At 45.7% G+C, this 13,664-nt stretch overlaps 2 protein-coding genes across 6 annotated transcripts in view; one reads left to right on the plus strand and one right to left on the minus strand.

Annotated features, from left to right (window-relative positions):
- The first annotated feature begins 12 nt into the window (after positions 1-12).
- Positions 13-4,142, plus strand: tmem68 (transmembrane protein 68). 3 transcript variants are annotated; one of them, XM_027001272.3, is made up of 7 exons: positions 13-152; positions 618-1,000; positions 1,340-1,507; positions 1,733-1,926; positions 2,347-2,407; positions 2,535-2,674; positions 2,844-4,142. In XM_027001272.3, the coding sequence occupies exons 2-7, from the start codon at positions 673-675 to the stop codon at positions 2,946-2,948; spliced, it is 996 nt and encodes a 331-aa protein (XP_026857073.1). In that variant the 5' UTR covers positions 13-152; positions 618-672; the 3' UTR covers positions 2,949-4,142. The 3 variants fall into 3 exon arrangements, with proteins under 3 accessions (XP_026857073.1, XP_081579514.1, XP_026857074.1); XM_081723388.1 differs by having other exon boundaries at positions 2,371-2,407; XM_027001273.3 differs by lacking the exons at positions 2,347-2,407; positions 2,535-2,674.
- Positions 4,143-6,135: 1,993 nt separating this feature from the next.
- Positions 6,136-13,664, minus strand: part of xkr4 (XK related 4) — a 37,128-nt gene continuing 29,599 nt past the window's right edge. Inside the window, exon 3 of one of the 3 annotated variants that reach the window (XM_081723387.1) lies at positions 6,136-11,044. In XM_081723387.1, coding sequence (XP_081579513.1) covers positions 10,065-11,044 — 980 coding nt within the window. In that variant the 3' untranslated portion in view covers positions 6,136-10,064. The remainder of the gene's footprint in view (positions 11,045-13,664) is intronic. The other 2 variants (XM_081723386.1, XM_027001239.3) reach the window with 2 other exon arrangements.

A 13,664-nucleotide genomic window follows, 5' to 3' on the forward strand; every position in this document is an offset into this window, starting at 1 on the left:
GTTTGTGTTACATGTAATGAAAGCCGGGTATACCAGGACGGAAACATAAATAAAGGCTAAATGAAAAACTCCCAACTGTATCATGTTCATTGATACTATACTATGTAAATTAGCTATGAAGAAAAAAGCACGTTGAACGCGTATTGTAAAGAGTAAGTAGGAAGAATCTATTTCTGTTTTCACTCCGCCCTCCCCCCAAGACTGCTTAAATAACTGTCGCTAGAATTATTTATCTAGCTTGCAATGATAGTTTACTACTGCCGGTACTAAGTAGTCAGCGCTGCAGGTCAGACCATCTGTGAGGGCAGCTACCCGGAGTCAGATGTCCGATCATACTTAAGCCTTCTGATATTTGATAGAATCGATAGTTTAAATCTCGATGAAACTAGATCTATATGACATTAGCTAACGTTAAGTCAGTCCTCGTCCAACATTTGCGTAAAATGGTTAGACTAATGTTCGTTTTAAATGCTGACAAGATGTGCCTTTACTCAGTAGTCATAGTTTTACCTTTAGTTATCTGAAGATGCTCTGCATCTTGAGTCAGTCACTTGGTGGACACATTCTTGTCTGTATTTAATTCTGGACTTGTCTGTATATTTACCTCCTGTTGGCAGGAGGTGCCCTGGTTCAGTCCGGCTACCACCAGGGAGAGGAACTAAGTGAAGCAGCATGTCTAGTGAGAATGAGTCTTGCTGGTCTGGGAATGGATCTGTTGGCACACTCACGTGTCTCCTCCTGGCATGGGAGGACTGGGTGGGCCTGAGTAACCTGGAGGACTACCTCAGCTTCCTGGATTACCTGCTCTGGGTGTTTACCCCACTGGTCATCGTCTTCATCCTGCCCTTCCTCATCGTCATCCTCCTCTATCTATCCATCCTCTTCCTCCACGTGTACAAGCGCAAGAACCAGCTGCGGGAGGCCTACTCCAACAACCTCTGGGACGGAGCGAGGAAAACGCTGGCGACCCTGTGGGACGGACATGGCGCTATATGGCATGGTGTGTAGTGTGCGGCTGAAAATTAAGTGCTGACGAGAGCTCTTTTTTTTTTTATAGAAATCCATATGCAGCTTTTTAAATAGAGGTTTATGTGACACTTGTGCAAATCACCCAAATCTGATCTTGCATGATTCATCTTTTGAATTGTAGTCACAGGTAACCTATTCATTGGTAAACAAAAAATGCATAGCTAAGGGTGTAGGAATATATTTGGATCTTTGGGTTGTATCGGTTGGAATTTACAAGTAATATGTTTATTGATTGAGAAATGTAATGAGTTCAGGTACCGAATGCATGATCACTGGAAAAAAGGTGTGAGCTGAACATGTTTTTGAACAGGTTATGAAGTACATGGTTTAGAAAAGATCCCAGACAAAGGTCCCGCCCTCATCGTCTACTATCATGGAGCTATTCCTATTGACTACTACTACTTCCTTGCCAGAGTCATCATTCAGAAGGGCCGCACGTGTCACTCGGTCGCTGATCACTTCCTGTTCAAGGTCCCAGGTAAACTGACCTCTTATTCTGGAAGGCTGGAATATTCATATAAATCAGACATCTTCAGTAATCTATGGGTCGTTTGCAACGAAGTGTCAATGTTCTGTGTGACGTGTCAATAGTGACTAAATGGTATTGGGCACCAGCTGATCTCACCAGCAGAAAGGTCATTTCGCTTGTTGTTTCTAGACAGAAGCAGCGCGTTTGTGTAAAGTCCCGTGCTTGCATCCTCAGGCTTTAAGCTGCTGCTGGAAGTGTTCAGTGTGATCCATGGGCCGCAGGAGGAGTGCGTGAAGGCACTGCTCAGCGGCCACTTGCTGGGCATCTCGCCCGGAGGGGTGCGGGAGGCCCTCTTCAGCGACGAGACCTACCCCCTGCTCTGGGGCAAACGCAAGGGCTTCGCGCAGGTGGCCATCGATTCCAAAGTGGTACGTCACCGAACGCCGTCGTCCGTGTTGGGCTGACGCTGTCGGTAGCTTATACGCAGATGTCACCAGCCGCACAATCTATCGTACTATTGTGTAGTTTCCGGATCTGGATTGTTACACATGTTTAATGGATTATGTTGATTAGGTGATGACGACAAGCTGTGATGCTGCTTGTGGAAATTTGATATGTGTATACAAGTGGCCAAAACCTGTGCCAAAATAAAAACCAATCAAATCAAAGTGAGCTTGTGAATTTTAGAAATCTATATGAGGTGATGTTTCACTCAAAGTGATTTATGTGGACCAACTTTAGCTAGGAATGAACCCATGATCTTTATCACAGTAGTCATGTTCTCTGTATGTTGGGCTGTGACCATCCTAGTTAAGGGCTGTGCCATCTGTGTCACCTTTTCTCCTCAGCCAATTATTCCCATGTTTACTCAGAATGTTCGGGAGGGATTCCGCTCTCTGGGAACATTAAGTAAGTCCGGCTCGCGAGCGGAGATTTCTCTTTAATTCCCTACAGCAGTTCACTGTAATGAGTTTAGCTGGTGCTGCTGATTGTGTCCTTTGCTCTCAAAAATAATCCTCTTCTCCCCCCCCACCAGAATTTTTCAGATGGTTGTACGAGCGGTTTCGTCTGCCAATCGCGCCTGTGTACGGAGGATTCCCGGTCAAATTCCGCACTTACTTAGGCGATCCCGTTCCGTACGATCCCAAACTCACCGCGGCCGAATTAGCAGAAAAGGCATGGCTCCTTATATATCTGTCTCCCTCCCTGCCTTTGCTTGCTCGTTTTCTCTGTTCGGAGGATGGGTTTTTGGTCCTGTAAGGAACCACTGAGCTGAGCAGCAGATTTAATGAAATGAAAATGCAAGTGATTTATGGCATTTCCTCTAATCCGATCCTTTATCCAGGTACAGGCGGCGGTTCAAGGACTTATCGACAGACACCAAAAGGTTCCAGGGAGCATCCTTTGGGCTCTGCTAGAGCGATTCCACACAAGGCCCAAAGGGGAATAGCACCTGGACATTTTGGGCTTCTTCTGGAGTGATTTCACGGCAGGCTCAAAGTGGAACAGCACGTTGACTTTCTCTCAGGCCTCTAAACAAAACACTATTTACAACTCTTATTCCCAGCATCATTTAACAGGAGACAGTGTTATCAAATTAATATATTGCTGTATTATATTTTGATGTCACTGATATTGAAACCTGGTGCATAATTATTGGAAAAAATGTCACCAGACAGGCATATTTTGTAGTGGTGTGTGTTTGTATTGTTGTTCCTTGTCTTGTGCGTGTGCGCGTGTGTGTGCGCGTGTGTGTGCGCGTGCGTGTGTGCGTGCGTGTGTGTGTGTGGCTTTTAATCTGTGAATCACTTGCACTCTTGGATCTGTCTGAAGGACCACTGCCAAAACAACTTGGTCCCAAGGGGCCTTTTGATTAACTTTATATCTGTGAGGAAACTGTTTTTGTTACATGGTAGCATGAGTACTTTCTTCCATAAAATGAATATGTAATAATTCAAGATCAAAGTGGATTAGTTAGTACTTTTAAATACTTTTCCCCCTAATTATGCATACTGTGATTTTCTTGAGAGCCAGTAAGAACATTTAAGTAAACAGAGAGAAAGAAAGCGTATCTTTCATTGAGAGGTTGCTTGTTGGAGCTTCATACATCAGGATCATAGTTTGGTTTTGGTGATTGTCTTCGTATTCATGCAGTTGATTTGCCCGTGGCCCCTGACAGGTTCGGAAGGTACTGGGTACTTGCTAAGCTCTCGAAGCCTCTGTAATACTGCAGTAAGTTAAATGTTACATGAATTGTCTAAATATATGCATACTAATCACATAAGCCTAAACATTACTGGAATCAGTTCTTTGGGCTTATGACAGAAAACGGATGAGTAGTTGAGCTTTAAAGGTCACTGGTTGTGAAAATCCATCCACATGTACCTGTTTCTTGTTGAAGCACTTTGACTGGAATAGCTATTTGGATTTATCTCTGAGTTGCTGTCCCTGAACCATCTGTCCATCTGTTGAAAGAACACATTGTCTAGAGATGCGTTTTAACGGCAGCTAACGGGCGTGTTCCGCACGACTGTGTTGCCGTTGATGGATTGGTCTGATGTTGAAGAGCAAACTCTGTGCATTAATTGTAAATGAAACATGCAAAGACGTTGTAAATAATAATTAAAAAAAGTTTTTAATATAATATTTTGGTCAATTTTTGCTCATTTCGTATGCATATTTTAAGCACTAACACCATTAACTAATTAGAGCATAAAATCCTTTAAAGGTGTTAAATATTGAAAGCCTCCAGGCATATTATAATGTTTTCTGAGACCTAATTTTAAGTATCTGGCATAAACGTTTTAACACATTAAAAACTTTTTAACACACTAATGCGAGCTTTCTGGAAAGTAGCCTATTAATAAACGTTCAGTCAGAGTTCAATCAGTTCTTGGGCTGCCATAGACCTGAACGCCAGCTCACATGGACAGACTGGTAAAAGTGGGGAAAGAATGCCATGGATTTGTTCATTCTGAACATCATGGTCATTATTTATCCAGAAATTGGTTTTGAGATCTAGCTTTTCTTTCTTTCATGTTTCATTGATTTATATACACAGACAAAGTTGACCTGAATTTGATTATAATTCGGATGCAAGAAACACTTGGACTGGTGCCAAATTTGAATACAACAAAGGATACTGATAAAATGACCACAGTGTACTTTATTAAATGAATTTGGTACTTTGTGTTGCATTAGAATCAAATAAAAATTTACAAAAATCCAATATATACAAAAATGTAATGTTCTTTTTTACTCCTCAATTTACAATAAAATCAGATAACAGATTCAATGCATTTTGAGCACTTAAGACTTTCATCACACAATGCAACTTACTCAATAGACCAATAATGAACAGTTTTTTTAATCATTTTGCTTTTTTTCATTTAATACATCACATACACCACACTAGTTTTATCTGAATTACGCCAAATGTAACATCCATTCCTATGGCGTTGTCCACTACTCGACGGACACCCTTTATAGTCAGGACTTGAAAAGGAATGTTCTTTTAAACATGTACATTTACATACATTTATTTACAGTTAAACAGCCATTTGTAGTTGCTAGTGGTGAGGTTCCATTGCAACTAAAATACCGAAAACACCTGTACATCATTTTAGGTCAAACCTAACTCAATGCATCTATCCAAAATTCATCAGTCTACTGTGCTTGTACTAATTCCGTGCTCTGGTGTTAAATACAATCAGCCCTAGACCTGTATATGTATTTTCCCCCATGACACTATCATATCTAATTATCTAGCTCTAATCGTGAGGGACAATCATGTAATCGTTATTCAATAAAACAACTCCAGCCTTCGACTCATGCCGGCGCATATGCGTGAAAATAAAAAAAAAAGAAATACCATCACACTTTCTTCATGCTTTCCCAGTTGATTACATCAGTAGTTTAATAACTTCACAACTTGTAAAACCGCTGTTCATAACCAGAGAAACATCCATGCTGTCGTCACTTCTTCCATTCATGAGACTGCGATTACAGACGTGCTAATCAGCTTCCTTTCCCAATTTGAAATCTGCCTGTGGCAGTAAGCACAGTAACTGGAATCAAAGCATAACCACCATTCCGCTGTTGGCCCCGCTGACAGCAAGCACACCATCGGTGGCATGGGATAGCAAAGAAGGAAAGAAACCTCCAGTGAAGACAAACGACAAAAGAACCTAAGTTTCTTTAAGGCAGTCTAACCCTACAGAAGCAGCGTGCGTGGTCGCGGTGTGTATTACTGGTCTCCCTGACTGTTGTGGGTTGCATCTGAAAGTATCTGAAGTCCTGGTTTTGAACTCTGCTTTTTTTGGATGGGCTGGGGGTAAACAGGACAACCTCTGCCTCTTATGCCTTCCGGGCATGCTGGGCCTTAATAGAGGGGAGCTCTCTGTTAACTACCAGACAGCAGTCACATCTACCCAACCCTCAGGCAGAGCATGTCCTGTTTACTATCCCATATTGAGGTAGGTTATCTGTATACTTTTATTCATAGAGCAAATGTGGTAGTTCGTGGTATCATATATTTAGGGTAAACCCAAGTACACAGTTCAAACTGGAAGTGCAAAGAAATCAGATCACAATTTTTTATAATCAACTATACTAATCCCAATCTTTATATATATATATATATATATATATATATATATATATATATATATATATATATATATATATATATATATATATTCATATAGTTAGAATTGGTAGGGTTGGCTTATGTGCTTGGTGAGTCATAACTCGATTTGAGATAAGGCCAAACTGCTCTATCACTACATTATTGATGCAATGTCCTGCACTGAGCAATATTATCGATTATAGATCTAAAAACACCCTGCACTGTATCCAAACTGAGAAATAAAAAATGTGTAAACTGATGGACATTGCTCACTTTCATACGGAAAGTCCGCTGCTCGCAAACTGCAAGCAAAACTTGAGACACTTAAGAACGTGGTTTGGATGGTAGTGTTAGGGAATGACTACTTAAGTTTCAACATAAAAGAATACTTGTAATTTCCCTAAAACATGAAAACAGTTGAAAACAGTTGGCCCTGCGCCATCATGTACTTGGTTCAAGGGGTATTAGGCAGACCTGTCATTTCTGTCATCAGTACACAAACCCGCAGACATTTAAAAGGGGGGGGGGGGGTTGTAGGGGATATTATAAGGTGAAATGTAAACAGAAGCAACTCCCTGCCCAGAGCAGCCGGCGACTGCTGTCAGCAAGAGCGGGTCAACGCGAGATCCAACAGCGGCAAAAGCAGCTGGCCGCACGCAGCTTGGCTGGATAAACAGATCGTATCTGGCGCTGACATTATGACGCATTGCCTGATCGTGCAAACAGAAGGGTGGGGCATTCAGGGTGACATTGAAATAAAAATATCAACATATGTATTATTTATGAGACAGAGAGGCCTCGTGGGTTCGAAGTCCAATCAAGATTCAGATCCGGTTCGAGATTCAGCGTTGTGGCGTCTCATACATCACCTCTCTTGTTCCAAAAGAGTTTAGGTGTATACTTGCGTGCGCTTGTACACTTTGGGTGTATACTAGGCGTATGCTTGCCTTGCTCAAAATGGTCCAGGTAGTCGTGCTCTGTTTCACTTTTAGGTTAAAGCTAAAGGGTTTTCAAAAGGCATTTGGTTGGAGGTCTGGCTGAGCGGCTGTGTTGTAGTCATTGGTCATGAGGTGGACATATAAGGACAAAAGAACATGTGAGGTACAAAATGCTGATCGCGTATAAACGCCACTAAACCATCTGAGCTGGACTGCCCTGGAGGACACTGACCTACGGGAGCCGCGTAATTCTCTTTCATTGATTATTATGCAGACCAGCTAAGAACCTGCTTTTTGCTTTTATAGTTGAGTGAAAATCTCGAGCCTTGAACGCAACTTGCTCATTTGGAAAATCATGACCAGGCATTTTAATTTGTCTCCTTTATTCTAATTAGAAAAAAAGTAGAATAGAGAGCATATCCTGCAATAGTCACCTTTATACAGCTGACGACTCGCGGCAAACCGCTGTGTGCATCAAAATGATAAGCTGAGAGCAATTTGTAGGATGCAGACTGACATCCAATAAAACCATGAAATCCACTGCCTGAGTCTAATGGCAGAATTGCAAAATTGAAATCATGCCGAAAGCATGTTGCAAATGTTTCATTAGTAAAATAAATAAAATAACATCCCTTGCTAGATGATCTCTTCCACACCATGCGATGTGGTGGGTTTCTAGCAATTTCTAACACCAGGCTCCAGTCTTGCCCAGTATTGGCCTGGCACACCCTTGCAACTTTAATACACCAAATAAATAGAAAAGAATTCTGCTGTGCTCAAGTCTTGTGCTTGTGCCTTTCTTGTCTTCACGCGTCTCTGTGAAATGTGTCTTCTGATTCCTTATGCAAAAAGACGCATTTGCAGCCTATAACTGAAAAAAACAGAGAAGAATGGAGATAGGAACTTTTCCTTCTCACGTACAGAGGATGCTATTGGCAGATTTAAAGATAAAGCATTCTGTTTCTGGGGACATGACGCACGGAGCACCGGTGCCGGAGCTCAACTCGGAGTGCTCGGGCTGTGTCTGGGTGCACTCTGCAACATCCTGGGGCCATTAATGTGGATCCAAGCACACACACACACACACGCGCACACACACACACACACACACACACACACGCGCGCACACACACGCACACACACACACACACACACACACGCACACACACACGCGCGCACATAAACACACACACACACACGCACACATACACACACACACACACATACACACACACACACACACACACACGCACACGCACACACGTACACACACACACGCGCGCACATACACACACACACACGCACACATACACACACACACACACACATACACACACGCACACACACACACGCACACACACACACGTACACACACACACGCGCGCACATAAACACACACACACACACGCACACATACACACACACACACACACACATACACACACACACACACACACACACACGTACACACACACACACGCGCACGCATGCACAATAAAACCTTTTCACAAAGCCACACACAATGACCACCTGCTCTGCTCCAGCAGAACAATATATCTTCACTATTTTGAATGTGAAGTTCATCCTAATTCTAATGAATGTCTGGCTGCCAATGCTGTGGCGGATTGCTTTGTGTGTGGTTTTGTGTGTGTGTGTGTGTGTGTGTGTGTGTGTGTGTGTGTGTGTGCGTGTGTTTGTATGCATGTGCGATCATACTTGTCTATGGTTTAGCTGTGTCTCCCATTTTCTCAGTACATGTTTATATGTGTCTATGCTGTGTGTGTGTGTGTGTGTGTGTCTGAGATTTTGTGTGCACGTGTGTGCACGCTATTTTCCTAACAGATCCTTATCAGCCAGTGGCCGTCACTATGGCGCGAGGCTGGGTGGCCAATAGGAGTTGAGCTGCCCGGAAGTGTTTTCTTGGCCTGGTGTCTTCTCTAGGAGAGAAGAAGGTGAGCTTATGTCCTTCTGCCTCGGAAACACTCGCACCCATGCACCTGGGTAGTCCCGTCTCACTTCCTTCCAGTGTTTGATGACCACAAACCTTTGCACGCCTTGTTTTTTCCCACTTGTTCACTTGTTTCTTTGTACAGGATTCAAGTAGATGGCTGAAATGCTGCCCTGGTTCTATTTACAGTTAGTGGCAGAGACTCATGGTCCACAATGAAGTCCAGTAGGGACCAGGTTTTTGGCACTGGGAGAGGTTTGCTGATGTCAGAGGATTCATGGGTTTCAGCACCCTGGACAAGGACATTTCAGCTCCACAAGTTTGGATCGCGTGAGACTTTGTCCCCTGCGTCTCCAACACCGGTAGTCGTAGCATGGCAACGTGTTATGAGTTCTGTTGCTGCATGGACAATGTATTGTGGAGGATACTCTTTAGGGGAAAGCTCCTGGTTTTGGGTACAAAGTACCGTATGTCACTGTGACCAAACTAGAGCTGAACTCGTAGGAGTCCACAGCAGTTGGAGAACCATAAAGCTACAGAATCAGCTCATGACTCATTTCTTTGTGTGCCAACGCAGTTGGCAACACTCTGTGGTGTTTAGGACAGTGACTTCTGGAAATGGGAAGCCCCCCACTCACCACAATCGCTGACAGGGGCTTTAACGGATCACCCACTCCCTGACACAAGACGCAAGTAAAAAAAAAATTGGAAAAGAAACCCAGAACCAACATAACAGAAACGGGGAGAAATAAAATACGATCTATAGCATCAGTTAAACACATTGTGCCCAATTCTTTCGTTCTTGTTGTTAATGGGTTTTGTTTGTTTGTGTGTTTGTTTTTTTTTTTTATCCATGACAATCAACATCATGGCTGAATGCTATGCACTCTACAGTACGCGCTGCTAGTAATGTTATTGCCACAGTCCTGCTGTTTATGGTTGAGGATCATACTGAAGTTCCGCACGTGTGGGTTTGTGTGTGTGTGTGTGTGTGTGTGTGTGTGTGTGCGTGCGTGTGCACATGTGCATTGGTGTGTTTTGCCACAGCACAAGCTACAACGTGGTCTCGTATTCCAGCCGCTCGTGCACGAGCGCGTCGTCCTTGTACTGCAGCCGGGGGGGCATGGGTGAGGTGTCGATGGCCAGGATGGCCCTGCGTATGCTGCGGTCCAGCACGTGTCTCTCCCAGGCCGGGTAGCGGTTGCGGCACACGTCTATCTTGATGACAGTCTCCTCGAGGCGCGGCACACGCGACGAGGGTGTGGACGGCGCCGTGGGGCGGACCTGAAAGACGGGCGGGGCGCAGCCGTCGCGCTCCGTGCATTTGCCGTCCCGCTCAGCGTCCCGCGCCAGCGTCCCACCGCCTCCCCGGTTGGAGCGCAGTGAGTTGGTGGCGCCCTCGCCGGGCGGCGGGGACCCAAAGCCCCCTGCCCCACCCCCGACGCCCTCGTCCAGCCGCGCCAGGCTGGCCGAGCGGCCGAAGCGCGTCCCGTTGGGGTGGAAGAAGGTGTAGTACATGAGCATGAAGACCACACCCGTCAGGAAGCTGGAGAAGATGACGCCGAGGGCGGGCACGGCGAAGGCGTCGGTGGCGGCGGGCACGCGGTACAAGTACCAGAGCGCGCTCAGCGTCGTGTTCTCCAGCAGGATGACGGCGTAGTAGACCAGCAGACGGCAGCGTGTACGCCCCTCCTTCACGTTGAACCAGCTGAAGATGTAGATGACGCCCACCACCATGTCAAAGACGATCTCCTCCCACTTGGTGACGCAGAACTCGGTCTCGCAGTGCACAATCCAGAAGGTCATGATGCACCAGTGCAGCACGATGAAGATGCCGAAGTACAGCTCGAACACGGAGGCGAAAAGGGCGAAGGTCACGACTCGTGCCGCGATGGTGAAGAAATGCCAGCAGAACTGGATGATGATGGCCAGGTAGCTGACGGGCTTCTTGTCATCACGCGAGTCGCGCAGGGCCTTCTGGTAGGAGGCCAGCGCCCAGGCCAGCGACACCAGCGATGCGGCCGCCGTCATGCCTATGAGAGAAAAGACAGAACAGAGGCACGCGTGAAAATCACGTGAAAACCCTGGAAACCCCTTTTTTTCCTGTTCCGTTCTCTTCACAAGTTTAGCAGCACTACAGGCAATGAGTTTCTCCTGATAACATTTAGGTTCTATCTCAAAACTGTGAACGAGGCAAAAAAAAAAATTGCTATCAAGAGACCATTCACTGAATAAGTCTGAATAACATGGTTAATGGAAAACAGAAAAAGCAAAGCACTGATGTAATCTCATTTGCATACTGTTTCGAACTAGCTGCAATTCAATATTAGGAACAATGGCATTTTAAAATCACAGTGTATTTTTATATACGTGCATGAAACGCATGCCAAAGAGAAAGATGCTCTTAAATCCCACAAGGACCTTCATTTCATCATTAGACCTTTGTAGCTCCAGGGAATGCAGAGGGGGAGCAGGTTAATAAAAGATGCTAACTGTGCAACCTGCGTCTGCTGCTTTTTACTTCCTGCATAAACTTTAGTTTTACTTCCTGCGTAAGGATCTCCATTCTGTTACAGGTGTCCGGGCGAGGACTGTGGACGTGCGGGTGGGTACCGCGGTGACCGAGACTGGTGACTGGTGGCTTGCCAGCGAGCCCCACCTGACCGTGGCTAAGAAGGCTCCTGCCGCACGGCGGACGCCGGCCAGGCCCACGTGTGTAGCCGCGGCACTCCAGATCTCTGCGAGGAGCTGGGTGCCGTGGTTACTAAGTGCTTGTGCTGTAGGAAGAAGGAGAGCAAGAGCGAAAGAGAGAGAGAGAGAAAGAAAGTGGGAGAAGAGGAGGACCCTGGACTAAGACAGCAGCAGAGAGAAAAAGTGAGAAGGCAGAGGTAGAAAATGAGAAATGTTCCAGGAAGGGGAAGAACTTTCTAGCTCCACAGCGTCACCTGATTTCTCCACAGTGACCATGTGACGCAAAACAGCTCGGATGTAGGCCGGGATTCCGATCTGAAACTTATCCCAGCAATACCATCAAACCACTTTGAGCTGTTGGGGATTAACCAGTCAGCTGTCCACAAAGGAATTACACCTGGAAAAGTAAATGATAACTCAAACCAAAAACTCAACTCAACTCAACTCGGGATCTACGAGGGCTAGAAGGACTGGGCGTCAGAATGGTCAGCTCTCTTCCAAAAGTATCAGGCTTTGGTTTGCCTGGATCCTCAGACCAATCATAACATTGAGGCTCCAATCAGATCCAATCAGAACACTGAGGCCCCGATCAGATTCAATCAGAACACTGAAGCCCCAATCAGAACCAACCAGAACATTGAGGTCTGCCTTCTGACATGAGGGCTCCTCCTCTTGTATCATTGTCCCTCTCAAACACATTCCATTCAACTTGGGAGGGGCTTGACAAACAGCTGATTCAAATAACCCCTCATTAAGGGCTGCGATTCACCCGGACTGGAGTTGTGAATCAGGATCTGTACAGTTCACTTGAATCATGGCCGTGCGGTGGTAGTAGGGGGTGGGAGGTGGCTCCGCTGTCTTTGGCTCTTCGTTTTACTACGGAAATGGAATTATCCAGCGGATCTCCAATTTCAGCAGCCTACGACAGTGGAGTGCGTTTTATGTGTCTGCAGCACTGCGGTGGCGTATTTCAAAGCTTTCGACGTTGTCCAAAAGCCACTTTGATAGCGTTGCCGCTGTAATCGAGGTTACGGGTTCTGTCCCCCAGCGTCACTTTGAGCGTCGGGACTTGAAGTCAGGCTCAGGAAAGAGGGCTGTCCTTTGGCCCAAGCCACAACTACTCCAAACGTCTGCCAATGGGTAGCCTTCCTATGTGCTAATTAGTTGAATCAGCTCAGTTTTTACCCTGCTTGTCTTGCGGCGTGCTCCGGGGTTTGTCACAGCCCACGGTGCCGAGGCCTTCAAGGAAGATCGGACCTCGGGCACCGTCTGGCCCACTCACGCTCGAAGATCTGAGCAGACAGCAAAAACATGGCGTCTCGGGTTCCCGAGATGACACTGCTGTGGTCTACGCGCGTGAATAATTGATGGGGCCTTCGTGTGAAAGGCACAAAACATTCAGATTCGACTCCATTCGTGTCCAAATAAAACTGAGCGCCATTTCTGTCTGGGTGTCCAGGTTCGATCGCCTCCTGTGAACAGGACCATGCGCTGTGCACGGGCCAGGCTGGCGAAGAGAGGGGAGTCCACCCGACGCAGACCATAACTCCATTTGTCCTTATCTCTATTCGGCCTTTAATACCAAACGCCATTACAGTTCATTTCATTTGTTATCATGCTTGAGCACATGTTTGACCCATGCACAGCTCATTCTAATTACTCTTCCCTCGAGGCAGATCGAAGCAGATTTTATTTGCTCTAAGACTTCTCTCCATACACTGCGTGTTCTACCGAGGAACAGGAGGAACAAGATGACTGAGCACCTTATTTATCTCCAAGAAAATCTACAGAAAATCAGGCTCGGCCTCTTGTCTGTAGCTTGTGTCTGTTGCAGAGCATCTGATGTCGTAAGGCTGAACCCGTTGGTCCATGGGCCCGTCTGCCTGCGCTTCTGTGTGCCTGAGTTTGTTTATGTTTGTGGGTTCACTTCGTAGGTCTTTATTTTGGTGTCTTATTTATGTA

Source organism: Electrophorus electricus, chromosome 11 (assembly GCF_041902795.1).
Source record: "Electrophorus electricus isolate QZ-2024a chromosome 11, ASM4190279v1, whole genome shotgun sequence".
Classification (NCBI taxonomy): Eukaryota; Metazoa; Chordata; class Actinopteri; order Gymnotiformes; family Gymnotidae; genus Electrophorus; species Electrophorus electricus.

What these genes read in the sequence shown, in the direction of transcription:
- tmem68 (XM_027001272.3), top strand. Translation starts at nt 673, where the DNA reads ATGTCTAGTGAGAATGAGTCTTGCTGGTCTGGGAATGGATCTGTTGGC. An exon ending in ACATGGCGCTATATGGCATG is followed by an intron (nt 1,001 to 1,339) that starts GTGTGTAGTGTG and finishes GTTTTTGAACAG; the next exon opens with GTTATGAAGTACATGGTTTA. An exon ending in TGGCCATCGATTCCAAAGTG is followed by an intron (nt 1,927 to 2,346) that starts GTACGTCACCGA and finishes TTTTCTCCTCAG; the next exon opens with CCAATTATTCCCATGTTTAC.